The sequence below is a fragment of the Coniophora puteana genome, assembly GCF_000271625.1.
Source record: "Coniophora puteana RWD-64-598 SS2 unplaced genomic scaffold CONPUscaffold_18, whole genome shotgun sequence".
NCBI lineage: Eukaryota > Fungi > Basidiomycota > Agaricomycetes > Boletales > Coniophoraceae > Coniophora > Coniophora puteana.
In genome coordinates, this window is record NW_006913070.1 from 448,328 (window position 1) to 474,720 (window position 26,393).

The 26,393-nt window shown below is 51.9% G+C and overlaps 6 protein-coding genes across 6 annotated transcripts; 2 read left to right on the forward strand and 4 right to left on the reverse strand.

Annotated features, from left to right (window-relative positions):
• Positions 1-1,471: 1,471 nt before the first annotated feature.
• On the forward strand, positions 1,472-3,547 carry CONPUDRAFT_159641 (uncharacterized protein; the record flags this gene model as incomplete). Its single annotated transcript, XM_007776743.1, has 7 exons — positions 1,472-1,541; positions 1,608-1,726; positions 1,788-1,949; positions 2,011-2,086; positions 2,148-2,282; positions 2,338-2,564; positions 3,197-3,547. The coding sequence occupies 7 exons, from the start codon at positions 1,472-1,474 to the stop codon at positions 3,545-3,547; spliced, it is 1,140 nt and encodes a 379-aa protein (XP_007774933.1).
• A 304-nt stretch (positions 3,548-3,851) lies between these two features.
• Positions 3,852-4,606, reverse strand: CONPUDRAFT_159642 (uncharacterized protein; the record flags this gene model as incomplete). Its single annotated transcript, XM_007776744.1, has 3 exons — positions 3,852-4,266; positions 4,322-4,429; positions 4,491-4,606. The coding sequence occupies 3 exons, from the start codon at positions 4,604-4,606 to the stop codon at positions 3,852-3,854; spliced, it is 639 nt and encodes a 212-aa protein (XP_007774934.1).
• Positions 4,607-5,246: 640 nt separating this feature from the next.
• On the reverse strand, positions 5,247-21,164 carry CONPUDRAFT_93664 (uncharacterized protein; the record flags this gene model as incomplete). Its single annotated transcript, XM_007776745.1, has 13 exons — positions 5,247-5,375; positions 5,436-5,690; positions 5,746-5,886; positions 5,950-6,078; positions 6,132-6,293; positions 6,348-6,468; positions 16,326-16,355; positions 19,379-19,721; positions 19,782-20,341; positions 20,388-20,428; positions 20,454-20,577; positions 20,631-20,802; positions 20,855-21,164. The coding sequence occupies 13 exons, from the start codon at positions 21,162-21,164 to the stop codon at positions 5,247-5,249; spliced, it is 2,517 nt and encodes an 838-aa protein (XP_007774935.1).
• A 583-nt stretch (positions 21,165-21,747) lies between these two features.
• CONPUDRAFT_66843 (ribosomal protein L18ae) lies at positions 21,748-22,470 on the forward strand (the record flags this gene model as incomplete). Its single annotated transcript, XM_007776616.1, has 4 exons — positions 21,748-21,839; positions 21,904-22,000; positions 22,143-22,272; positions 22,322-22,470. Coding segments are annotated over 4 exons (468 nt in total), but the record flags the coding sequence as incomplete, so codon positions are not given.
• A 1,366-nt stretch (positions 22,471-23,836) lies between these two features.
• On the reverse strand, positions 23,837-24,645 carry CONPUDRAFT_159649 (uncharacterized protein; the record flags this gene model as incomplete). Its single annotated transcript, XM_007776746.1, has 3 exons — positions 23,837-24,421; positions 24,475-24,552; positions 24,604-24,645. The coding sequence occupies 3 exons, from the start codon at positions 24,643-24,645 to the stop codon at positions 23,837-23,839; spliced, it is 705 nt and encodes a 234-aa protein (XP_007774936.1).
• Positions 24,646-25,362: 717 nt separating this feature from the next.
• Positions 25,363-26,260, reverse strand: CONPUDRAFT_66633 (uncharacterized protein; the record flags this gene model as incomplete). The annotated part of the gene is made up of 2 exons (XM_007776602.1): positions 25,363-25,791; positions 25,844-26,260. 2 exons carry the CDS (start codon positions 26,258-26,260, stop codon positions 25,363-25,365), a joined length of 846 nt encoding a protein of 281 aa, XP_007774792.1.
• Between the last annotated feature and the right edge of the window lie 133 nt (positions 26,261-26,393).

Here is a 26,393-nt window from a genome sequence, read left to right on the forward strand (position 1 = left end):
GCACAGTGCATGAGACATGTGCAAGAGGCGTTCAGTTCACTACAGACAAACGGGAGAATTTGGGCCCCGAAAACAAGCAAGAACAGTCGCCGGATTGGTTTCATGTTCCAGGTCATTTTCCGGTATGGAAAATACTCCGAAAAGTCTAACTGTTTTGGCAGATTTTTGGGCCCAAAATAGAAGGTGGAAATGTTTTCCTGTTCTCGGACTTTGTCCGGGAGTACAACTTCCTCCGAATATTTCCTATTCGTCTCAGAATTGAGACCGAAATGCACCACCCTGACCAATTGGCTCCGACCCTAGCTGAAAAGGTAAACTATCATGGCTAAATTTAATCCCCGAAAAGGTACGAGAATAAGAAATCGCTTTGACCTTCTATTTCGGGCGTAGAAATCATCCGAAACACTTTGACTTTCCGGGCTATTTTCCCCACCCGAAAACCGGCTGGAACACGAAACCAATCCAACGACTATTCCAGCTTATTTTCAGGACCCAAAATCTCCCGTTTGTCTGCAGTGGTTGCTCCCGCGACCGTCTTCCGAGTCCGACTTAATCGTGGCCAAAAAGGTTTGCTATATAAACTAGAGAGATCTTCGCATTCCCTGCTTTAGTTGTGGCGGAGCGCCGTCTGTTGATGATCGATGATTATCACCTCATGACAGCACCAAAAATACGGATGTTCTTCTGGAAGGGACTCGTTCTGACTCGTTTGTTACGTTGTTCATAACACCAAAGTTGGAGACCAGCGGCCACTTAGTCTAGATACTTCACCCCGTGCTCTCAAACATTTAGCGTGATGTTTTGAGTAGAATAACTCGATATCTGTTGCAGTTGCTTTTCAGACCTTGTCAAACCACAGACACAGACAAGCAAAAGCACCATCACTGTTTGATCACTATCATAAATCAAAATCGGATAATTAGTGCCGAGCGGGATCGTCGCTGCAACAGAATCGATCCGGGAAACGCCGTCCTTGCTCAACTGTCTTTCAACTCCCTCACTCCGCACGTATGTTATCCTTCTAGCCAGGAAAGGCGGCTCAGTTTCCCGTAACCTTGAATTTTCGTCGGCTCCAGTCCGACTCCGCCTTCAAGCTTCAAGCTTCAAGCTTCAAGTTGGGCAGCGGCGTACCTTTCAGCCTCGTGTCAGCGTGGTCTCCAAAGTTGATGTAAGCGGATGGCGCTACTGGCCAAGATGCAAGGCATGGTCTGGAATCTCGCGCGGTAGTATGTCCCACTGCTGTTTGTGTCATTTTAAGCTCGCGGACTGTCAAGATCATGTGTATTCCCTTCGCGGGAACGGTAATCCCTGGACTACCTTCGCGTCCTTGGGTGCGGATGTTGCGAAGTACTCGACGAATAAGTATAGAGGGCTTACGTACGGATAACGGCGTTGCCTGGTTGAATCGCGCTGGATGGTGCATATAAATATCGAGCCAAGCTGTGGGTATTGGTACCAAACGAGCGCCAGAATGAAACCCAATGGGCCGTCTCTGGACGCTCTTGCGGTCGTCTCATTAGTGCTGGAGGGGATAATTTACGGTATGTCATTGTCTCTCGACTCGATGTCATTTCGCACGTAGCTCACGTTACTCCGCGGCGCTCTAGGAGCTTCACTCATCTTGTTCACCGTGATCATCAGGGTGCTGCTACGCAGAGACGGTCCGAGGCGCGCCTTCTTCTGCAAGCTGACCACTGCGATTGCCCTATGCATCCTAAGCACCATTGTAAGTATCAGCTACATTTGTGTCGAGTGTGGACCGCTGAGTATCTATCATACACTTCTAGCACATGGCGATAAACGTGGTACGCGTCGTGGAGGGGTTCGTCTTGTACCAAGGTACATATCCCGGGGGGCCAACTGCGTTCTTCGCGGACGTCACGCAGTGGAGTTTTACCTTCAAGACCCTACTGTACCTTTTGCAGACATTGATTGGAGACGGTATTGTGGTGCGTAACCGGCTCTCTCTAGGATCAGCTCCTGCCAGTTCTGAGCATCTTCGGCTTGCAGATTTTCAGATGTTTTATCGCATGGCAGTCCTGGAAAGTAGTCGCTTTTCCGATCGCGCTCTGGTTCGCGGTGGCTGGTGTGTTCCGACGTTATATCAAATGCGTCTACCAGACCAAGCTGACACATATAAGCGTCAGGCGGAGTTAGCGTCTATCACACCGTCTGTGCTTATGGAGACAACTACAACCAAACTACCCAGTCTCCACGAGGAAATAGCGTGTGGGCACTCACTTACCTTGTTTCGACCCTCGTCGCAAACTCGACTGGCACATGTAAGTATCTTTTCTTCTAGGACATGATTATGCGCTCACAATGGACCCCGTTTAGTTTTACTGATCTATCGCCTCTGGAGCATCGGACGCGAGGTCACGCTCTCAGCGCATCAAGCTGCCCTTCGACATGGTGACGCGACCCCCGTGTATACCCGCAGCTTAGTGACGGCGCCGCTAGTGCGTATCTTCGCAGACGCTGGGCTGCTTTATTCGGTCACTCTAGTCGGAGTGCTCTTGACCTACACGATGCGGAACAGGGGACTTTACGTTCTGCTTGACACGGTGCGTTGTTCAGTATAAATGGCCAAGAGATTGATGGAAGAAACTAAGAACATCTCTAGGTCGTTCCGATCATATCAATAACGTTTTACATGGTCATTCTACGGGTCGATCTGCGTAGCACATGCGACTGTCCAGGTGAAATGACCCTGTCTGGTACTGAGATGCCGACACTCGAGCCTTCGCGAGATCCTAGGAGCTGTGATGAGTTTAGTATAGGACACGTTTCGTTCAATCGACCGCCAGCGCCAATGAAGAGCGCACAGCGAGTGCAGACCACAGATAAGACCTTAGAAGTATAATGGCGGTGAATAAATGGTGTTTCCCAGAGAAAGGTGACAACTATGGTAACGATTCTCCCATATCGGCGGGGCAAGCGAGCGGGCGAGCGGGGTATACAGATCCAGCTACAGCTACCGACTGATCTCAATGAGCTTCGCCTCCAGCTCAGCCCTCCGCGAGAGCCTATTCTGGGCGCCGTCGATGCCGTCTTCGAGCTCATTATCGTCGCCCTCATCGTTTCCCTCTCCACCCACACCCGGGGACAGGAGTACCTGAGGAAGGCCCATATGGGGTCCTGCGAGGAGAGGCAGCACACGATCGGAAACCGGCCATGCCGTTAACGCTACTTACAGCCCATCGCCCCTGCCCTCACTTTCTTTCTGTTGCTCTGCTCAACTATCTTCGCCTCATCTCAAGTAGCAGAGGCAAGATTAATCGCCTTCAAGGACGGTCATAAACAAGTGACACCTTCACCCGCGTTCATGGCGCGAGACGAGCAGATGCGTGCTGAGACTGAGCATACGTTCGAGGAGGCGGTGGCGTACGCTATCGTTGCAGCACCTCCGATTCCTGGGATGACATGCGAGCCTGTTCCAATCCACGAAGACGTTCGGGACATGGAAATCGATGTCAACTGGAAGGGTAATTTCATGAACACGGTTCGAGAGGGAGAAGGAGGAACAAAGCTCGGCAAGGGGGTGTAGTTATTGAAAGACTGACCATCACTTCACGAAGCTATACATCCCTAACTTGGCATATTATCTAGAAAAGTGAGTGGTATCATTGCATAGCTGGAAAGAGGCTACCTATGCATATTCAAGGGTAACAATTACCGCAACTGATAACGCAGAGATACGTACCCACATTCACCGAGACTCCTGCCGGAGACAATGCAGAGAGAAAAAAAAGAAAGAAGGAATAGAATAAACGTGAAGGTTAGCGTAAACATACATAGATAATGGATACAAAACGAATCATTCCCCAAGAAGATCACCCCCTGGACAACGCCTACAAGATATCCTCCACCTCATCCAGATCCTTCTCGTCCTCTCTGTCCTCCTCTTCGTCCATAATCGAGTCAAAGCTTGTCTCAGCCACGCTGCTGATAGTCGCCGCACTAGCCCTCGCTGTAACGGGTCTTGCTTTTGAGCCATGGCCATTCACAGCCGGACGAGACGGTTGACGGCTGTTAGCCCTACTGTTCCTGCCGATGCCTTTCGCCTTGGCCTTCGGCGGTGGAAGCTTTGATTGTCTAGACGGAGGAGGGGAGGTAGCTTCTTCCTCTTCCTCTTCAGAGGGAGGGACGACAGAACCTTCTTCGTCTTGTACTTGTACTTCCTCGTCGTCGTCTTCTTCGTCTTGCTCCTCTTCATATTCGTCTTCATCGAAGATTTTCTGTAGCGGTGGTGGTTTCTTCACAAAACTAGAATACTCACTCATTTAATTAGGCTGACCACGGAGCGGAAGAGGAGACTCACGCAGCTCGACGAGGCTGAGTCCGCATAGGCGTGGTGTAATCTTGTGCAGGAGCAGGATCTTCATCCTGGCCCTCGTCGCCTTCACCTTGGGATGAGCCCGAAACGCGTCTTCATCTGTGAAAGTTCCGTCAGTAAAAATATACCAGATAAACAGGGGAGGGTGGCGTACTTCATAGGTTGTTTACTCCTAGCCTTCCCCTTCCCTTTGCTAGCCTTGTGTGTTGACCCATATGATGCATTCGAGTCGGCATCTTCTCCTCCACTGCTGGTCGTAGGGTCCGTCATAACACTTTCCGAGCGCCCAAAATTATCGCGAATTTTAGCAACATCGTTTCTCAAAGACAAAGGCAATACCGCTTCCGCAAAGCCTTAGTCTTTGAAGGAGGATCGTCCTCATCAATCATCATCGGGGATAGTATTGTCCAAGAATTCAAACAAATCCTTGAGGGTCTCAAACTGTCGGTACTCCTCCTCGGAGAAACCTTAGAGTAGCTTGGCATATCGTTTCGTGACGGCTACGTCGAATTTGTTGAACGCGTTCCTGGACGTCGTGTCTCGCAATGGACGCCTCTTATTATCGCAGTGATCATGAGTAACCATAGCTGAAGGGCAGATCGGATTTTCTTACGGATTGAAGATTGTGCATGAGAAGCTTGAGTGTCCGGACTTTGTCGGTGTCCACTTCATCGGGGAGATAAAGCTGGCCAAGATTTTGACAAAGAACCTTTATGTCTTCGCCTGTCCAATGTTATGAGGATGCGTTGTGCAAGTGGATTACTAATAAAGTTTTACTTACGCTTCATCTTGTCCTTGTAAAGGGTCTTGACGATATCTGATTCGAAATGAATCATTTCGTCCGTGTCGGCACCTTCAATCTTGCTGCCTAATTGTTAGTATAGTGTTGACCAATGTCATCTCAAAGCGCTCACAAAGCTTTGTCTGGATCCGTCCAATCGGTCATCATACCCGCAATTTGCAGTGGTGTAACCATTTCCTGGTCCTCATCCAAATCGCGCGATGCCTCTGCTAGTTGTTCAAACATTGGTATTAAGATCTAAACGCACGATACGTTAGGTACCGTGAAAATATTCCGCGGAGGATGAAACAAACACACCTGCTGCATCCTACGCTGATTCGTGCAGCTGGCGTAGCAATATGCAGGCAGGAAATATGACAAACGTTGGCGCAGCTCCAGATTGTCCACGGTGTCGGGCGAGACGTACGCGGCGACAAGGCTCTTGAGCACCTTCTCGTCGCCCACCATTCCCGCGAGGACGAGCTTTGCTAGACCGATAACGAGGACGGCCTGCACGCGATCGCTCTCCTCGGCAGAAAGGATGCGCAGCAGGAAGTCAATCACTTTATCGCCCTGTCGTGCGGAGTTACTATTAAAAGCCTATAGAACAAGGGCATTCGCCACGTACTCCAGAGTCATCGCGACCGAGGAAATCGCGGTCGTGTACCATTAGAATGTCGAATACGATGTGCAGGACTTGGATCTTGAGAACCTCGGGTGCGGCTTGGATTTGGCCCAGGAAAAGTTGGAACAAGTTGAGAGCCATACGCTGCAATTGCCAGTCATGGTCAATTTATGCGCGCCTTTAGTCAATATCTATATATACACTCACGCGAGCGATGAGGCAGCATAATCCCAGCGCGACGAGCCCCTTCTCGCGAAGAACAAGTTCCTTGCGTTTCACAGCGGGCATAATTAATTCGCCGAGGATACCTTCCAAAGTGGAATTTTCTTCAAACGTCTGCCGAAGAAACCTTAGTGAACTCGTTCACGAACATTTAGACGACGACGTACCCCATTGACACGTTCCAGCATTCCGATACACAGCGAGAGGCATCGTAAATCTATGGCGTCGGCGCGTGCACGTTCTTCGGGCGTCATGTTCTCGCGGGCGGGCATACGTGGAAGGCGATTAAGGACAGCAGCATCATCATCTTCCAGCCCTGGTGCAACGCTCTATAAGTTCCACGGTGAGTCAACGTGTTGACAAAAGTATAGTAGCGAACGTACAGCAGGCACTTCTTCCTCTTCTTCTTGATCAGTGTCCTTAGGATCGCGAAGCTCGTGCATGACTTCAACGACAACGCGGATAAGGTCACGTTCACTTGATGAGAGCGTGCGTAAGACGTCACTTCAGTCACCCCGGGTATCCACCCCTATAAGGTGTGTTTCTCTGTGCCAATTTTTGTACCTGTAAGGGGCTCACCCCGAGTGATAGTCCTCAGCTGGGGGGGATGTTCCTCTTCCACTTCATGGATACTCCCCGGGGGCCGAGAGGAAGCACCATGAATGGCAGGAGCGTAGATCAATGCGTGGATATCCCAAGTTCCTCTCCACATCATATGGAGGGTTATCCACAAGCCGACAATATCCTGGATGGTCATCCAGGGACTCCGGGGTCCTTGGCTTTCTTACCAATATTCTACACTTTATTATCTAATATTGATGACTGTTATTAAACATAAGTATTAGCAACAAAATTAGAACGTACTACCTTGCATTTTCAGAGTGTCGCTCATGTCCACATAAACCTCCTTCAATTCAAACAAGATACATTAATACTATGACCTCGTCGATTCTTTGGAGATATTTGAGTACTTAAAGATCACAGACAAAACTTACCACGTAACGTGCTTATACTCAGCAGACAAGGATAGTGTTATGGATATTCCATTCGTGGATGTCCATAACGTCAAGAGCTAACATGCGTGGCACAGAGGTGTAAATATGGAAGGGGACCATGGTTATCCATGGCGTCCGGATACACCGGTCATGGATATCCGCGCACACACCAAGAACACCGACTAAGTCTAAGTCCAGACATTGGTTGAATGTGGACATCCACGAACCCACAAGGACAGGACCCACTTGTGGAGGTTGTCCGCAACGGAGACAGGGACATCCATGGGATCCCCCGCGAGCACTTCATACGGGGCACTGAAGGAGCACTTCAGTCCACGGTTGGATATACATACATCCACACAGGCATGCACGGTTGTCCGGGACCAGATGGAGGAAGTCCACTGTCCTGCCGTGAAGTCGGTTGCTGGTTATCCACACGTCCACACAGGCATGCGTGGTTGTCCGTGACCAGGTGAGGGACATCCGTTGGCGTCCCATGAAGTTGCAAGATGGATATCCACAGGACCATGCAGGAATGCGTGCACATCCCCCGATATGGTTGGGTACTCCATGGTGACCTTGCATTTAGGTAGTAGGATATCCTAGGGATAATAAAAACCCGTATCTGCACAGTTGTAGCAAAAGGAAGTCCGGACAGTATGACGCCGAATAACCACATGTTGTACATGGACATCCCCTCCACTTCAGACACAGACCTCGCACCTTCCTATCTCAATATGACTTGAACCTCATCTTTTTGGTGGACATTCAGTGAAACCATGTGGATGAACCATGCTAGTTGCCTCGGGCATATGTGACGAACTAAATAAGAAAAAACAAGTCAAGGTGAGGAAGGGAAAATATGCGGTCCGGCCTCGAAAGTATCGAAGTCATCTATTCCTTCCTCTCTGTTCGACTCGCCTTCAGAGTCAAAGAAGACGTCCTCTTCCTCTGACGAAGGTACTGATTCCTCCCCGTCATCTAGAGTAACCTCACTGTCAAGCTCTTCCTCCGCGTCCATGAATTGCCCGTCCCCCACAACGTCATTCATTCCAACATCCATCGAGGAGGAGCCAAGAGTATTCGTTGGCGCTGGCCTACATTCAACGAAGGACTCGCACTTCTTGCGAGCAAACGCGTCCCTGATTTCTCCCGGATCCAGGCCCCACGAAATACCCTCAACGTTGCACGGTATGTCTCGCACCAACGGCTCCCACTCCGTGTATAAACGAGCGATGTACTCCTTTCTCCGAGTAATAAAAAAGGCCATGTTTGAACCTGCAGAGGACTCAGAACATGTCAACCAGGTGTTCCAATCGTACCATTTTCTACTTCAGCGTTCTTGAGGCGTTGCCACTGATTTCTTATCCATTCCTGCAGTCGACGGCGCTCCAGGAGGATACGTGCCTCTTCCTCGTTGCAGCGGTCGACCTCAAGCATTGCTCGAATCCCCCTGCGCACGTTATCGTTGGAGAGCCAAGCTGGAGGTTGCAGCGAAGCATCATCGAGGCCAGTGTTTTGCCAGATGTCATCGTCGACGTCTAGGTTGAAGACTTGTTGGGCAGTAAGGAGGGGTGGCACCACCGCACGGGCAGGGGCCCTGTGCCTTGATATAAGACTCCTAATATCCATACACAATTGATTATAACGATCCACGAGCCGTTTTAAGGACGGCTCGCCCCGCTTTACGGACGTCTCAATATGCGTTGTCAAGTGGTTTTCTGCCAATTTTGAGCGACCAATCATGATACACAAAACCCCCACTTACCATTCACTGAAGACCGGTATGAGTCCTTCATGCGTTCGAGCTGGAACTTTCGACCGCGTGCCCGTTCACGGATTCGCGTCAAAGTAGACAAAGCATCTATTCTCGCTTGCATGTATACGTCGAGCCTACGCTGCTGTAGTCTTCTACGAGCGGGCGCACCCATAGTGCCGAGACATTGTTGAAGAGCAGTCACTGCTAGTTTGTGGGACTCGCGAGCATCCCTGAGCATGACACCGATATTCAATACGTCTGTGTTTGCCCCGGACCGTAATTGCTGTTCGAGCTGGGTGACCTCAGTTCCACGTTCGTTCACCGTTTTTTCCAACTCCAGCGCTCTTGAAACCGCGGCATCCACTCGGGCTTGAGATTTACCTACACAAGGAAGAGAATAAGGACAATACTTTAGAATAACAAGGTACGCGCGCACGGGGAAGAGGTCTCGTCTGAGCCAAGACTTGAGAATTCCACTCGTCTCGCAACTCCTCCGTCGGCATTCCACATTCCCTCAGAACGTCTTGGGCCATATTCTTCTTCTCCTGACATGCCTTCCACTTGTTGCGCAGCCACGTCCCATTGTTCATCATTGCCTTGGCGTCCAGAAACCGCACCTGGTCGTCCAACACAAAACGACGTCGATGCAACTAATCCGCAGTTCAGATATCATCCGACACAAATTACGCATAAGCACTTACCCCAGAAACCCTTAAGACTGAAATCAAAAATCGAAGAGCGCTCCATAGACGCTCACAACCTTCCCCATCCGAAAGACCAAAGCCTGGACGCTTACGAGGGTGGTACACAACCTGACAAGGCCATTGATGCCCATAGGCGTGAAACACAGAGACACCGAATTCCATCCGAGCAAGCACCTCTTCAGACAGGAGGCCCCATTTGCGAGCACTGCGTTCGAGCTGACATGCAATGTCATATAATAGTCCCACTCTCGCAGAGCCTGGCAGGTTCCGGAAGAACATTTCGAGCAGGGCGAGCGCATAGTGTTGCCTCTCTCCTGCAGAGGTCATGTTGCAGAACCACAGTACGCGATCATGTCTGCACACCAGCGCCATTAGTCCAGTATCAGCGAAGAAACGGGTGCTCGCTTTCTCGCGTGTTTCGTCTGCTGCCTTGAATGAGCTCCCGCATGCCTCGAGACTGGACGCCGGGACCTTCATACCCGCCTCGATGTTGTCATCGTCCTCGCGCTGCGGCCCTTGTGTTCTGCTAGCATTGGCTCTCGGTCCACGTCGCTGGGCAACCCATGATTCCATATCTTTGACAATGCACTCAGGGACAAAGAACGAATTGGTGGGATTAGGGGGGTCCTCGCCAGCAGCTTGGCGAGGGTTGTTGGCCCGCTTCTGGGTGAAACAGGCATCTAGGCAAACAATCACGTCTGGGCTTGATGGTGTGTGGACAAAGGTTTCGGGAAAACACAACGGGCAACGGGATTGCAGATAAGGTGATACGACTGTCCGCGAATACGAATGAGCAGCTATTACGGGACTTGTATCAGGGGGCACTGCATCCTCGTCGCTGCTGGCTGACTCAGTCGGAGGATTTTGACGTGGCTGCGCGCATTCAATGAACCGGTCTATGTGGGCGTCAACAGCGAGGCGTAAGACTGAAAACCAATGGATAGCCATGGCAAAACGCCTGCGCAAGGCGTCCTTTATACAAGTATGTCAATACCGATTGTGTCCGAGGACTATGAATGTGTGACCCGACTTACGTCCGTCGCAAATTGAAATCGCATCTGCTTAAAGAAATCGTCCAACGCTTCACACCATGCCGTCGTGTTCGGTGTCAAGCGCTTAAAAAGATTGGCCACGAGTGTTAGCACACGGAAGTCTACGGCCAGAGAGGGCTTAGATGGAGTGTTAGGGAAAAACCCAAGTCGAATGAGTTGAACCGGGCCAGCCTGACATGGACAAATGGACAGCGTGATGCGTTGGAGTTCTATTAATTCATCAACAACTCGTTGCGATCATCAAGAGAGAACTCACGCTTAAAGGAGAGACATACCACTTTCTGGTCCACCTTAGCACATGCACACCCACCAGGACGTAAAAGCTCGGATGTGATGTCGACGTGAAGGCGTAGGTCATCCGTGCGTCTCATGTAATCAATATAAGGTTGAATGAGAGATGGGATGACATCATTCGTCCACTTGGCCCAGACTCTCTGTCTTTTCTCGGAAGCCGACAACCAACTACGTTGAGGGAGTTGATCCTCCTCAACCTGCGTGAAGTCAGCGGTGAATGGATTCGAGCCCAAGTCTTGCTGTGGAGGTCCATGAGGGCCTCTACCTGCTATTGGCCGTTGGACTAATTGCCGTGAAGGTAGAGTCAGTATGGGCGCCCCCTGCGCTAAGCGCGGGTGTAGTAAATTGATGATACGTCTGGGACGACGCGGAGCTTGCTCAACGTCAACAAACGTATGGATACGAGGAACCTCAGGAGCAGACGGGGCATGCACGCGCACCAGCGCGGGTGTCCCTTGAGGTCCGCCATGGGACCCCACAGACGCACCAGGTCCTCCATCTTTGGTGGCATCGTGCTTGCGCCTCTTCGGTTTGGGCATGGTTGGCCGACGTACGGACATTGGATGACAAGGAGGCCGGATTGATACGCACTTGTGAGACAGAGTAAGCAATCGTAAGCGGTCATTTTACATCATGTTAGTCCACATCGACGATAGCAGAAGAATGTACGATATAGTGCAAAGAAGAAGCGATGAAAATTTTGACAAAAAAAAAGGCGCGATCCGCCCACTAGAAAGGAAACATCAAAGGGACCACCGGAGGACGCCCGGTGTGTCGATGAAACTCCCGTATGTAATGGGTGGTGAGCCTCTCTGGCCATGTGAGGCGATTGTTGCGATCAGGTTTGCCCGTGAGAGCCGCAAATTGGGCACCGCCCTCCCACTCGTTCATCAGCCGGCGAAAGAAGTCCCAGTGGCGCAACGACGCGACACTGTCGGGATCGGACACATGCAGCCCACGCCGATTAATGGGAGACGGCAGGAGTGAGTAAGGGGCAGCGAGACAGGCTGCGTCCTCTGGAACATCAAAAGCCTCGTAAACTCGACGCATTCGCTCGTCATAGTCAGAGTCCCAGTGCCGGCGAGCTAGATACATGTCGAGGGCCAGAAATTCGTAGCGAAATGACAGGTCGGCCAATTCCCAAGTGACTAACCGCACCTCAGCCGGGGAGAGGTCACCCATGCGCTCTGGGTCCATGTCTTCGCCGCGCCAGAGCACAGAGGTGCGATTGTTCACCCTGGGCTGCGACAAAGTAGCCCCGCACACGTCCTCACTAAATAACTGTCGCCACTGTGATACCTCGGCCTTAGCTTTTGCAGAATTGTGGAATGCATTCGGAGCCATGTCGCCTAAGAGCAGACGACGCCAAGCCTGCGCTTTGGGGAACGTCTGGCTGGTGGGGTTGGATTCGACGAGCTCGATGATTTTCTCTCGAGCCAGGAGCCAGTTGGTGATGTACGTCTCCGACCGACCGGGGTCGTCGGAAGAGCATAAGATGGCGGGGTCTGGGAAACGAAGTCCAAAAGCAAGGTTGCCAGTTCCGTGGGGCGGCTCGGACGCTGCTTCTCTGCCTGTGCCCTTGATGTTCAGTCTTCGCCTACGTTCTCGAGCCTCCTCAGTGCGAACTTTGTTAGCTTCATCGAGCTCGCGCTTGACGTTGCGTAAGCCCCAGTAAAAACAATGGTCAGGCTCAGCCATGTTCTCGTGCTTGAATACCGACCATCGGTCGCGATTGGCAGTCACTGACCCTAGCATGTGTGTCAACACGTGCTTCATATCGGTAAGAGTGTGCATACCATCAAAGGTAAGATGGCGTGAAGGCTTCCATCGTGCCATTACCTCTGCATACGAGGACATACACAAAGGAGCTTGCAAAATCTCCTTGGGGGCGGCGCGTTTCTGTGTGGCAGACAAACGCTGCCACGTAGCCACGTCGCTCTTCCGGAGAATAGGGAAGGGTTTATCACGGGTGTCAGCGTCATAGAACTCGCGGTAAGAGACCTTGGCAGGGATGAGGTCGACGTGCTGGATAACGTTCATGTCGGCGGGAATGGACTGGGGGTCTCTAATGTACCACACCGGGACGCCCGCCTTATAGAGCATGTGACATATCTCGGGCGAGTCGGTGAACGCTCCCATCCAATGGGTATTGACGGCATAGGGCAAGAAAGGCGTGGGGGACCAGATACGAGGCCGGACAATGGCAATGTAGTCCAGGTATGCATGCAAATTGAGGTAGAGGCGCTGCGCCTCTGCAAAGCGTGTGATAGCCTCTCGATGTGTCAGGGGCGTTGATTGCAATACGCCGACGTTCGCCACGAAATCGTTGATGATGCCCATGATGGCACTGGGCCTGGATTCATTGTCCATGGAATGGAACCACGCCTCTGCATGCTCTCGTAGGTCCGTGTGCATGGCCTGTAATCCATTCTTCGCATCTGGGCTTAGAACACCAACGAGAGTGTCAGAGGATGTGCGAACCCAGTCGGTGTCCTTGTAAGGGTCCCAGGCACAGCGATGGGCTTGATTGTGAGTGGTACCGTCATCACGCATGATCAGCGGGGCCCATGGCCAGTTCTGATCGTACATCTGTGGATGTTGATGTGGGTCCACCGCGGCGTATCGACCGTCAGCCCTAGCAAACACCGATTCCGCCTGGTACACGTGAGGACGGTATATGTGGTTCATGTTGGGGGTGGTTATGAGGCGACCATCAAAGACGGTGAGCGCGAGAGCGTCAGTGAAGCGTAAAGGTTCTGAGGGGAAGGCATCAGCCAATACAAACAGAGTCGATGCATGCATCGTCACCTTCTTGATCAAACAGTCGTCGATGACTCGGGAACATATCGGTCGTCACGACCTTAGCAATGGGCATGTACGGATAGATCTGAGATTGAGACACCGTTAACGTATGTATGTTACGCTTGTGAGGGACTAGGGCCTACGGGCATCTGCCAGCGTGTTGCACGTGCGTGGAACCATACATAATGCGCACGCACGGGAGTATAACGTACAGAAAGAAAGAAATGAAACATCGAATATAACAAGTATGAGTGACGTATCGTAAGGACGGTGAAGATGAAATTATGTACAAAAAACCCAGCCCACCCTGAGGTCTTCAACCGCGTTGGTCATGCAGAGCACAGTCATGCGGCACGGCGACCTCATGAGCTACCGCTCAAGAGCCTCCCACCCAGGAGCATATAGCTCCAAGGCGGGACAAGGGGCAAAAGGGAGGCGAGGAGCACAGAGCTCCTCTCAAGAAAGGAATGATTGGGAAGGGTGGCATACCGTGGTGGTGGTTTTCGAGAGACGACTGATCTACGCCTTTTGCATCAGTTTGCCAGCGCTTCATGGAGCGAATGACTCACCACAGCAGCAAACTCGGCCTAAAATTCATTCATAGCGTATCAGTACTGAGGGTGCGGCGTCGATGGAGACTCACTGGTAAGACGCCACGACAGTGCAGTCCTACTAGAGGAGGCGTCAGTGACCGTGGAGGGACACACGACGATACAGACCTACTGTGAGATACGATAGTCGTGCGGTGGTGGTGAGAGTCGTGCGGTGGTGGTGAGACGAGTACGAAAGTCACGATTGACGGAGGGAGGAGGAGCGAGGGGTGCGCGACAAGCGAGCGACGAATGGATGCGGATGGGAGTAAGCGCCAGAGAGGGCACAAACGTTATAGACTGTATGGGTGTATTTGCTGCTATTTGCTGGATGGCCGCTTTGGGCTTGTTCGTGCGGGTGGCTGCTTTGGGTCTGTTTGCGCATGTGGCTGCTTTTGGGTCTCTTTGCGCGGGGCCTAGACTCATTACCACATAGGGAAGTCGCGCCTCACAGTCCGAATGGGATATCCCAGGGTCGTCGTGGGTTATCCACACCTGATTTGGTTCCGCGGACTTCGAACTACTGCACGGTATATAAACCCAGCCTCGCTTGCTTACTCCCCTTTCCATCCACTGCCCACGGCGCCTACCCCTGCCATGACCTGCGCGCCACTTACGAGCACGCCACATGGACGCGACCACACCATCTATGATGGTACTTATGTAGCATTGCCCGCACACGGTGAAGGTACGTTTCTCATCGTCCTCCACGTACTGAACATTCTTTTCCACGAAGGATGCCACATGATGAGAGGAGCTATGTGCTCCTCGCCTGCTCGTGTCCCTTGCACCGACCTAGGAGCTCTACGCTCCTGGCTAGGTGGCTTTTGAGCGGTAGCTCATGAGGTCGCCGCGCCGCATGACTCCGCTCTGCATGACCAACGCGGTTGAAGACCTCAGGGTGGGCTGGCACTGGGGCGATGAGCAAGTCATTGGCCTCCGCTTGCTCAGCATCCGTACGTGTCCTCCTTTTCAATACCCTGAAATGTTTGCTGGCTCTCTTCGTAGAATTGGTTGATCGTCCGGCTCAACGATCCTTCGGTACACGTTGTTTTCCATGAAGGGGAAGTGAGATTGTGAGTGCTGTCAGAGCTATGTCACGCTAGATAGGTTCTATATGTGTACAACATCTGTATTCGACCAAGGAGGAGTGGCAAGCTGACTTGCCAATTTCTCTCCAAAGAACGATGGCCAAACCCGTGCAAGAGTCTATAAGGCTATATCGAACGCATCGCTTCACATATTTTGTCCACTCTCGTTGGTCACATATACCATGGCCCCTTCCTCCTTGCATGTACTATCGTCTGCGCGCTTACCTATTGCATGACACACACACACTCTCCACACGTTTATTGTCGTGGTCAAACCATCCACAACTTGTCTTCTTGATTATTCTCCCAAGAAAGTTTGAGTGAGTAGCAATAGGGGCTTAGCACATCGGATGTTTTCACGCTACTAGCACTTGCACCAGACCGCCACGATGCCTGCTGGGCGACCCCCTCTGTACACCACAGATGCAGAGCGTCGAGAGGCTGCTCGCGCCTCTAGAGCTCGATACTATCACAAGTAAGCTTTCATGTAGCTCGCTTACGTTCGTCACCCGCATCGACATTATGTTTTAGGAACAAAGCCGTAGAATGCGCAAAGATGCGAGAGAAGTATCGAGCCAAAGTGGGCAGGTATGTTCCCATCCCAGCCCCATGATGCCACTCAGAGTGCTGAAACCAGCCAAGCGCTTCAGATAATTTGTCTACGCGAGAACAGGCGGATGAAAAGATTGCTAGATCTTCATCGCAAGGTCACGCAACTTCGGTTTCTCCTCCTCCTAGCTCTCGCGTCAGCCCCTCTCCTCCCCCCCATCCTCGTGCTGTTGCCACGTCTCCTTCGCCCCCTCGTCATCCTCATGTTAGAGCTCCATTGGCCCCTCGTACCCATGTCAGGTCTCCTTCGCCTCCTCAGCCTCGTCCCCGTCCCCGCCTCCGCGTGCTGTCTCCATCTCCCCCTCCACAACGACGTGTACGTGCTCGCTTCACATCACCTTCCCCTCCGCCTTCTAGCCAACCAAGGACACGAGCACGCGCTGCATCTAGCCGGCGTGTTTTATCACCAAGCCCCCCACGGAACATATCTCGGGCTTCTCGGGATGGGAACAGGGACATCATAACAATCCCCTCGTCAGACTCGGATGAACCAGTCTACATGGGCCGTCGCCATAATCCGAGTCGTTCGCAGGCGCGTGTACGCTCCGACGCTGCTGAATCGCGTTATGATCGTCTGCTCCCGCCGCTGTCACCTATGGAGGTGGACGAAAACGAGACTCCACGTGTCCGTCGACGATCGCCCTCCCCCACGCGACGATCGCCTTCTCCACCACGACGACCACCCTCCCCTCCGCGACGGCAGAGTCGCGCCGGCAATGAGAGGACACCGCCGCCTCCTTATTTCAGCCATGTGCAAGACCGCATGGTATCTCCATCGTCGCTCCGACCTGTCGATGGAGTTCAAGATGTATAGTACGTGTTTTCGCGTATGTGGAGCTCGATCGTTAACGACTAATATATGTATGCCAGTGTTGTGGCCTCATCTTCCCGTGATCCCCGCAATCAACATGAACGGCGCTCACGATATCATGACAGTGCACCCCCGTCATCGCGTTCATATTACCGCGAGCAAGTGGCCGGTCCGTCCCGTCATTACGATCAAGTGGCCGGTCCGTCCCGTCATTACGATCAAGTGGCAGGTCCATCCCGTCATCACGATCAAGTGGCCGGTCCATCCCGTCATCACGATCAAGTGGCCGGTCCATCCCGTCATCACGATCAAGTGGCCGGTCCGTCCCGTCATCATGATCAAGTGGCCGGTCCGTCCCGTCATCACGATCAAGTGGCTGGGCCGTCCCGTCATCACGAGCACCGTGTCGAGTCTCACCATCGCCAGCGCGTTGTTTCTCCAATGCGGTGAGTCTTTTTTCCCCTTGTTTTCCGTAAGTGTACCTGCTTACGGTAGTGCCCTCCGAAGCGTATCCTCCCCTTCGCCTCCACGCCGTAGGTGTTCACCGTGAGTCATAACAACCAACGTGCATTGCGAGTGTATACCGACCATACCCCTCAGTGATCCCAGGACCGAGTCCTCGCGTGCGTACAAGCAAGCAAGGCATAGATACTAACGATGATCTATTCATTCTGGTTCACCATGGCTATGTTAGTGATATGGAGCGGTTGTTTGCGTTGATGTACGAATTGGTATTGATAATGACAGTACCTCTATGCTCGTTCTGGCTATACAATAATGTTCCAGCGCTGTCCTCGCGGCGTTCATGGATATCCTACATTTATGTTTCGACTTCCTACGTGGATGTCCTAGTGCCTGTGTGGTTGGTCGTGTCGGGTTTGAGCTCTTCTTCAAATCTGGCTTTACGGTGGATTTGTTATCCCTTGAAGACAGACATTGTGGATGTGAGCGTGTCTCTTCTTGTGCAAGGGTGGTTATCCATCATGCCAATGTGGATGATGTAGGGATATCCTGTGGGTTATCCTCTGTGCGGTGTGTCTATCTGTGGATGTTCATTGAATGAACATTTCTCTTATTACTAGTGCGGATAACCATTGTATTGGCATCATTAGAGGTGTGATGCACTTCTGTGTGCATGGGGTCTTTGGTTATCCATCGTGGATAATCGCGTGGATGGCAGGATACCCTGGAAGACATCCATCGACTAACACGGATATCCCTGACATTGACTTCAAAAACATGGACTTCCTATCCCTCATGTGTCAACAGGCCCTGAGTCATCCAGTGGAGGTCAGAAGTGTTGCGCGACAGGCCCGCGGATATCCTGCATGTGAATAAATGCACTTTTTTTATTGATGACGCTGTGTTTTACCTTTAGGTTGTCCAGCGTTCGCGATATAATCACCGCGGGATATCCCTCCATTGGTTGAGCCCCCCTGTATGTGATATCCTGCGCATGTGTTGTACTGTTAGATTGTCCAACTTTGGTGGTCTTATCGTCACGGATACCCAACATGCGGTTGAGCCCGCGTGGTAGAATATCCTCTGTGTGTGTTGTGCCCTTAGGCTGACCTGCGTTGGTGATGTTATTACCTCGGATATCCCACCAGTGGTCGAGCCGCCTTGTTAGGATGACCCCCTTGATGTGATGTGCCCTTAGGTTGTCCCGGGTTGGCGATGGTATCGTTGCGGACATCCCACCGGTGAGTGAGTTCCCCCTGGGAGGATATCCCCTGCGCGTGATTGGCCTTGAGGCTGTCCTATGTTGGTGATCTTATCGCTATGGATATCCCCCACTGGTTGAGTCCCTTACAGGATATCCGCCGCGATGATAACTGTGCGAGTGCGCGGGATGTAGACAGATATCATCCACATGGCATCTATGTTATTCCTGTGTGATATGGGTGCATGATGAATATGCGTGGCATATTACATTACGCAGCCTCTTGCACGCCAACATGTAGATTAATAGATCTATTCGTGCAGATGACTCATAGTTGACCTGGGCTTTTGTTTGTGGCAGAGTCCTGTGTGCGTGGAATTCATGGCTGGAACTTTACCTCCATTGCGAGGGCTGACAAATACTTCTGTGTGTCAGACGTGGTGGTGGGTTTGTATGCGTAACAATCGATTCCAGTATTCGCCCGTATTTGTGTTCAGTGAATAGTCTGGAGTGGCTAATGCGGAATAAATGCAATGTAGTGAATTTAATATGATATTTGTGCCGTAGTAGTTCTTTGTAAATTAATAGAATAATTAAATGAGAGGCCGAGGACCCCGGACTCCTTGATCATCCTGATACGGACATCCATGCCCCCGCATGCCCACTCAATTCCTTAGGATTTCCATAGGTTGGCTGGGATAAGCTGTGTGAGCTTCCAGATATACAATGTGGATGTCCACTATACCATAACTGCCTTACGGAACACTGACTGCCTTATGTAGCATGCTTGGAGCACCTGGATTATCCAGCGGCCAATTTATGGAGGATCCACACGGGAGGGGGATGGTCACGCAGGGTGACCCCCTTACAGGTACAAAAATTGGCACAGAGAAACACACCTTATAGGGGTGGATACCCGGGGTGACTGAAGTGAAGACGTCAAGGCAAACCGAGACGAGGGAGTCGGGCAGACTACTCTGGGAATCATCTCGCCTGTGGGTAGCATTGAGTTACCGACCATTTTTCAAAATGATTTAGTTGGACTTACGAACGAGCGAAAACATCTTCCGTCTACCCATCTCATCCGAATAGTCCATGTTCATTGCCATTCGCAGCATTTCCCCGATGACAAACTCCGCGTCCATCTGCTTCTCCTCCCGACGCGCCTGCGCATCTTCGTTAAGCGCGTTTCCGAGATGATCTTCGTCTTGAGCTCCGATAAGGTCTTTGATGAGGTCGCTGTACGTTTTCTGGATACGAAGCGCGAGGAACATGACGACAGGAATCGCCGCGTCCAGATGCGCCTCGTCCTTGATCGCGATGCAATGGTCGACAAATACGCGCGTGAGGAAGGTTTTCTCGGGAGTAAGGGTGAGCCAGTACGGTTCTGTTCTTAATGGTTAGTTTTCAATAGTATTGATAACGAACACGGGAAGACAACACAAACTTTTGAACTCAAGCTTGTCAAAGACGTCCAAACGCGTGGCAAAGATACTCAGCAGCGCGTTCTCCGCGACTTTGTTCTCCACAAGGTCGAACATCCTTAGGAGCGCTATGAGCCGGTCCCGTACCTCCTCCTTTTCTTTCTCTTTCTCCCTTGCTCTCGCTTCCTCGCTACCGGCTGGGGGCAGCTCCTCGTCCTCGGGTTCGCCTTTAGGCTCGATTGAAACGTTATCAACCCACTTCCCAAGTAATGCTGCAGCCGCTTTACGCACGCTGGCGTTTCGGTCGCCGAGGCCATTTTGTATCACAAGTTCTCGCTGGGCAATGGATAGCACACGTGGGTGCGTTGGGCCCATAGGTTGTGGAGCATCGTTGATCTCTCCATCTGCAACTCGTTCCTGGCCGGCGACGGTGATGTTGTTCGCGAGAATAATGTTGTAGACTACAGTGCGTATCGTGTCTTCCGTGCGTATCGTGTCTTCCGTATCGCGTGTGCGTCCAAGCACGCCAGGAAGAGTGAAAGGAGAAAGTGGTATATTCATGAGTGTGCAGCATCGAACTTCGCTGTATCCGGGTAAACCCAAGAAAGCAACAACTAGTGAATGTCGACTTACCTAGAAGGGTCTCGAGCATGAGTGTTAAGCAAGACCTCTGTTGCGGACTCCCCATCTTCGACGTCGTCCGGTGACTCGTTTCCAAAGGGTTTCGTGATCGCTTGGACAGCCCGAACGCGGACCATCGTCTCCCTGTCTCGTATCCGGTCGAGTAGTGCAGATCGGAGTGTAACGTACAAATCCTCACTAGGGTATTGCAACTAAGGATTGACCCCAAAAAACAAAGTCGCATTACGCACTCAAGTTCGCCAATATGCGAAACACGCTCGTTAAGAATGTCGATGCAACGAAACCGGGCGATCTTGTCTTTGGCCGTCAGCCCCTTGAGCAAGTATCTGAACAACTTGTTGAAGAACCGGCCTGCAGTCGAATGATCTTCATCTTCGTCGTCCTTCTTCTTGACCTCCGCGGCTAAGGTTCGACATTTAGCTAGATATATTTAAGGGGTCGAGTAACTCCTTACCCTTGTCGTTGATGAACTTGACATACATCCCGATGAACTTGACAATTTTGTCGACCTGTGACGTTCCCTTCTTGACCACCACCACTCGCAAGGCCATGTCCTCAAACACGTCTTCGAACATCTTCTCTCCTGTAAGCTTCATGCTCGCGCCATCGCCGACCTGCTTGGTGATTGTTGCGGCCTGAGCATGGAGTTTGTGGAGAGCAACGAGGTTCTTCTGGTGGTTGGCAGCGGTGTTCTGAGCCTGGTCAAATATGCGCGGTATAAGAGTTGATAGTTGTTCTCTGTCCACAATAGTGCGGGCAGGCATTGTGGAGGCGGGACGGCGTTGCGGTGTCGCGCGAGGATTGCGCGTGAAGGGAAGTGGGGACAGGACAACGCCAAACGCGTCTCCCAACCCCTGGCATCATTCCCAGCACAATCAGCATCGTCATCCGTGATGCTGAAAACAAAGTCCATCCCATGGCCAACGCTACTGCGGAGGCCTTGGCGATGACATGATGAACACGAGCAGCGAAGGGTTTTTTTATTAGGGGCTATTCATGAGATACGGCCGGGACGCCAGTTTCAAGCTCCGACGTAAACCCAATTGAATGCAAGAGAGTTTGTGCAGCCATCGTCGTTAGCAACGCCAAACGCCCCCTCCCCAAGACACGGAAGTCAAGATGGGCCTACGCCATATTACCATCCTGATGTCCCAGGACCTTCTCTTCGTGCACGCATGCGTTTGTAAGGGCCGGTTGCATTGGATGGATGGCGTCGGGTTTGGATGGATGGTTGGTAAGGATGGGCTGACGTCGGCGGTTGGATGAATTGCTGATGCTTTGCAATTTCTCGCTTGCAGATGGGCTTTCAGGAATTCCAAGTTGTCGACTACCACATCCCCGCGGATAACGTGTAACGACCCGACTCCCAAAATCTACTGCATGCGCATCTTCGCGCCCGACGAAGTTGTCGCCAAGTCGCGCTTCTGGTACTTCCTTAGGTACTCCAATTCTTTCAAACTATTCACTATAGCACGATCTTGACGGGCTTTTAGGCAGCTGAAGAAGGTCAAATGAAATCATCGGCGTCAACGTTGTGTATTTTGATCCCTTGCAGCTGGCCCGGTCCACCTGGCCTTCTAATGTCGAGTCCTGTATTTGGGTGGGGTTACCTTGCACCCGTTCACGTAGCAAGGGGATGGGATGGGAGGCCAGCAGGTAATGCGCCCTCTTGCTTTCTTTTCTTTCGCTCTTTGATGTAATTTCACAGGGACCACCTACTGGTGGAGAACATCGGCAGCTAGCTTCGCTACAACTCGCATTCCGGAACGTACAACATGTACGAGGGGTTCCGTGAGCTCTCGAGCGCCCACGCCGTCAAAAGACTCTACTACGACACGTATGGCACCGTGCCCGTTTTTCTAGACGATTCACGTATGCTCTCATTCGCATTTAGTGCAACCTCACAAACGTCGTTGGGCAGGTCTTCCCTTCATTGGGCTACAGAAATCCAACGATGTCCGCAGGCCGTGCATAAAGCATCTTCTCCAGCCCAACCTCAAGCTCCCTCTCCCCCACCGCGTGGCCAAGTCGAAGTCGAAGTTCGTTGCTCAGCGACCAACGACGTTCTGATTGGTCTTTGCGGGGACCTGTTGGATGGTTTATAGTACCAAAATTATCACTCACTTGACCATGTATCTCACGCGATTCCATAAATTGCATACATGCAGTATGATATATGTGCTTAACGCCAACGGCCTCTGTGTGAGACACATACTATACGTCACGCTTGCTGAATCCTGCAGCCTGGCCGATGGATGAACTCGTTGAAACGCCTCGTATTTTGCCCGCATTCCATTTAGCTCATGGGCGGGTCTCAAAGTGGTATACAGGGTAAATGGTGTAAGCATTTATCTATACGGCTGCAGATCCCGAGGCGCAGCATGCAGTTCACAGTAGCATCTTAGGTAAGAAGGCTGGAAGGTTTCTGGGGGGAACGCCTTCCGGAAATTTGCAAAAGGCCTGTCAACAATTTTGTAAAGTACATACACGGGCAGCCGATCGAGCGAAGGCATATAAAAACAAGTGAGACGAGCGCATGATCAGTCGTACGTCAGGGCACGAAGCCTTACATTTTGCCAACCTACAACGAATGAATTGACTTATGCTAGATCAGCTATTGTAAAGTAAAAAGCGTGCTTGGAATACATACCTCAGCCGTACGTGGGAGCACGCCATGCGCGCATGCGAGCAGAACGCACAAAGATAGGCCATGAACGCGAACAGCCTTATCAGGCCTTATCGCGACGAAAGGGAAACTGGAGAGCCCAGTGCCTGATCCGTGGACGCGGATGACCCGCCCGCTGCATGCGTCGGCGTGTGGTTACCCCGGCCTACAGGTTTCGAAAGCGATGAAGATATAATCTTGGTATAGGCGGGATGCATGACAATATCGGCCGCCCGTTCTCCTGTCTGACCAAAGTCCATGATGCACTGGACGAGCGCACGCACTCGGTGTGCGAAGGAGGCTACAAGTACAAATTTCTCAGTACACCGTTGAGTCTACCAATATACGTTCATATTCCACTCACCTGAAGATATTTCCACCCTGCCCATCCTTTTGTTCAAAGACCCGACCATTAATCCAAAGTGTGCCCACGCCTGATGTTGCTTTTCCCCAGTTCTCGTCAACTTCGTCCGCCATGCCCTCAATCAACTTGCTTTACGCGCGCAAGAAGGTTTGCGTCCAAGGGGAAAGAGCGGCTTGGTACGCTCATGAGAGCCAGCTGATCTGGAGGCGCTCGATGGCGGTTGCTCCAGCAGGGGTGGACATAAAGGGAGGCACCGTACGGTCGAGAGGGAAGCCGAGAGATAAACTGAGTCGCTTTCATGCCAAAGGCTAGAAACATTATTCATTAGCTTCGGATAGTCATGAGAGAATTGCAATACTTGCCTGCAATCTCATCTTCAGTCAAGGGCTCGTTGAAGCCTCGTCAGCCTACGGCAGCGACTTATGCGGGTTATTATTTCCTCCGGCATCCTCGTTGCCCGTCGAAGACGCCGCGTCGTCCGAGCGATGAGCACGGTCGCCAATAACCAGGTAGCCCGTCTTCTTTAGGTCGAGCGCAACCCCGTACCCGTCCGTAAGACTGCCCTTGCCTTCGCCGGACCGAGCAGTCCGCGCCCACAGAAGAGCGTATTCAACCCCTGGCTCCAACAACAGCAACGCGGCATGGATCGGCGCGAAACTATCAGCCATATGGTCTGCATAGAGCACGATCTTGAATGGGGGCTCGTTGAGCGAGGGCGGGATTGCGTGCGCGCATTCAAAGGGCAGGGGCTTGAATGCCGCGTAGTCCGAATTGCCTGGCGATGAGGACCCTTTCTCTTTCAACTCCTCCGCATCGCACAACACCTCCCCGTACCAGTCTATCCAAGACGTGCATCTCTTTCCTGCAAATCTACCCGACGCCTCCTGTTGAAATCGCTCCTCATGGCGTTGTGCGCCAACCGCAAGCCTGGGTGCAGCCGCGTACAGACCAGATAGCGTCATTTCCGAGCTTAAGGCGCCACCGTCAAGAAACTGGTTCTTGTGCAAAGTCGCAGGCACGTGTATATGCGTCGTGGGGTGTGTACGGCGATGGAAGGGCGGAAAAGGGGAAGTGCGAGAGGAGGGGGAGGAGAGCAGTTGAGGTCTCGAGTGTTAACGTTTCCCTGTACACGCAAGTCAGCAAGCAAAGGTAATTAGAATGCGGGAATACGTACAAAGCCTCGAACAGAGGGCCTGTAGCCGGGAACGCAGAGCATAATGAGACATTTACAGGCGGGGACGCGCCATTTGCGCTGCGCTTTGAGCCTGTAGCGAGGAACACGCCTACAGCGGCATGGGCCCGGTTTATCATCATTTTTACGCTCCTACACGAGATAGAGCGAGTGGGCAAGAGCGAGGGCAGCAGCAGATACGCGAAGTTGTCGGGTAATGCATTAATGAGTACTTGAGTGGTCAGCGCAGAGCGAATGGCGCTGAAGCTCGAACACGTCAGCGAGTTTTCTTAATATGGTAAGCCATCCTCGACCTACCATGTATTAGTACTAACGACACAGCTTGACCGCAGGCCTCGATTCAATCATACTTGAAGTAATGACAGCAACCACAGAAAACACCAAAACATAACGTTCGCTATCAGTTATAGATTCCATTGCCTTGATCAAAACATTGATATTACTACACAGATATGTACTCGTATCGCAGTTCATAATTCTACAGTGCGGCCTACGGACATCCCTACTCCACGCACCAGGGAACAGGTATACATGACACGAGCGGCGATACTGTTGACTTGGATGAAACCGTACTGCGTTCAAGTATTTGTCTAATGATTTTTGTCACAATGAGATTAACGTTACTGTCGCACTCGCGCCGGCTCTGGACGTGTTTTACCGCTAGTTACGTGGCGAAACCTGTGGGCCAACCTGTAGGTGAACGGGAAGTGAGCCTGGATGAAGAAGAGATGCAATTTACGCTTACTGAACGACTCGAGTAGTATGGGACAACTTTGCAGGCGGTCCACATTTGAGGTAATCACGCTCGGGGCTTGACAAGCCCTCCAACCACCCTGCATCGTAGAAATTCACGGGCAAGCAACGCACAGGCTTTCCTGGTGACTCCACTCGCTGAGAAGGTACTCGATGATGAGGGAATCGCCCACGCTTTGGTTTTCCGTTTGGCCAGAACCTTCCGCTTAGATGGATGCGATCAAAAACCCTGAGCCATGCGGTTGCCTGCTTTGATCTCCAGGCGGGTACCCGAATTATGTAGCGGGGTCGTCCGTCATCTTCCTCCTCATCGGTCTCATCGTCACTCATTGCTTCGGGAGGTAGCTGGTTGAAGAGTGGTTTAAACTCCTTTAGATCTGGGTGATCGTCACAGGCGTCTCCCCGTCGTCCACAAAGCTTGATACATAGAAATTAGGGTCGACCTTTCGACAACCTTGGTCGTGCTTACCGAACGACGTCGTTGCCCGCGGTTAGCCTCTGTGATGGCATCACGGTGGGCCTGTTCCTCCACTGCCTGAGATTCGGAGGGCACTTGAAGCCGGTCGTAGCTCTTTCGCTTGATGACCTTGTACTGCTCTCGAAGAGCTTGCATGTGAACCTCGAATGTTCGCTTGACTTTTCCATAACCGGCGTTCGCATGCCAGCTACAACCCCTGAAGTCCTTTGTAAAGACGCGTATTGCTTGCTTATTCCACTGGGAGGCATTTGCCTTCTGAAGCTGGAGACGAAAGTTTTTTGCTGTAGGTCCGCCCTCCTTGCGTCGTTCAAAAGCAACAACCTCTGGGACTGACGGTTCCTTAAAGGGGGAGTCCTTGTCGGACCGGTTCAAGAGCTTCGCCGCATGCTTTCGAACCTGTCTCTGCATGATCTTAAGCGTATCTTCCTAGAGTCCATTCGCTGAACGCGCTCACCTGTAACAAGAGCTGAGACGCATCACGGTGCGAAGGAAAGGCTCCAGAAGGCCGTGGCTTAGATCTTCCGTTTCTCAGCGATGAGGC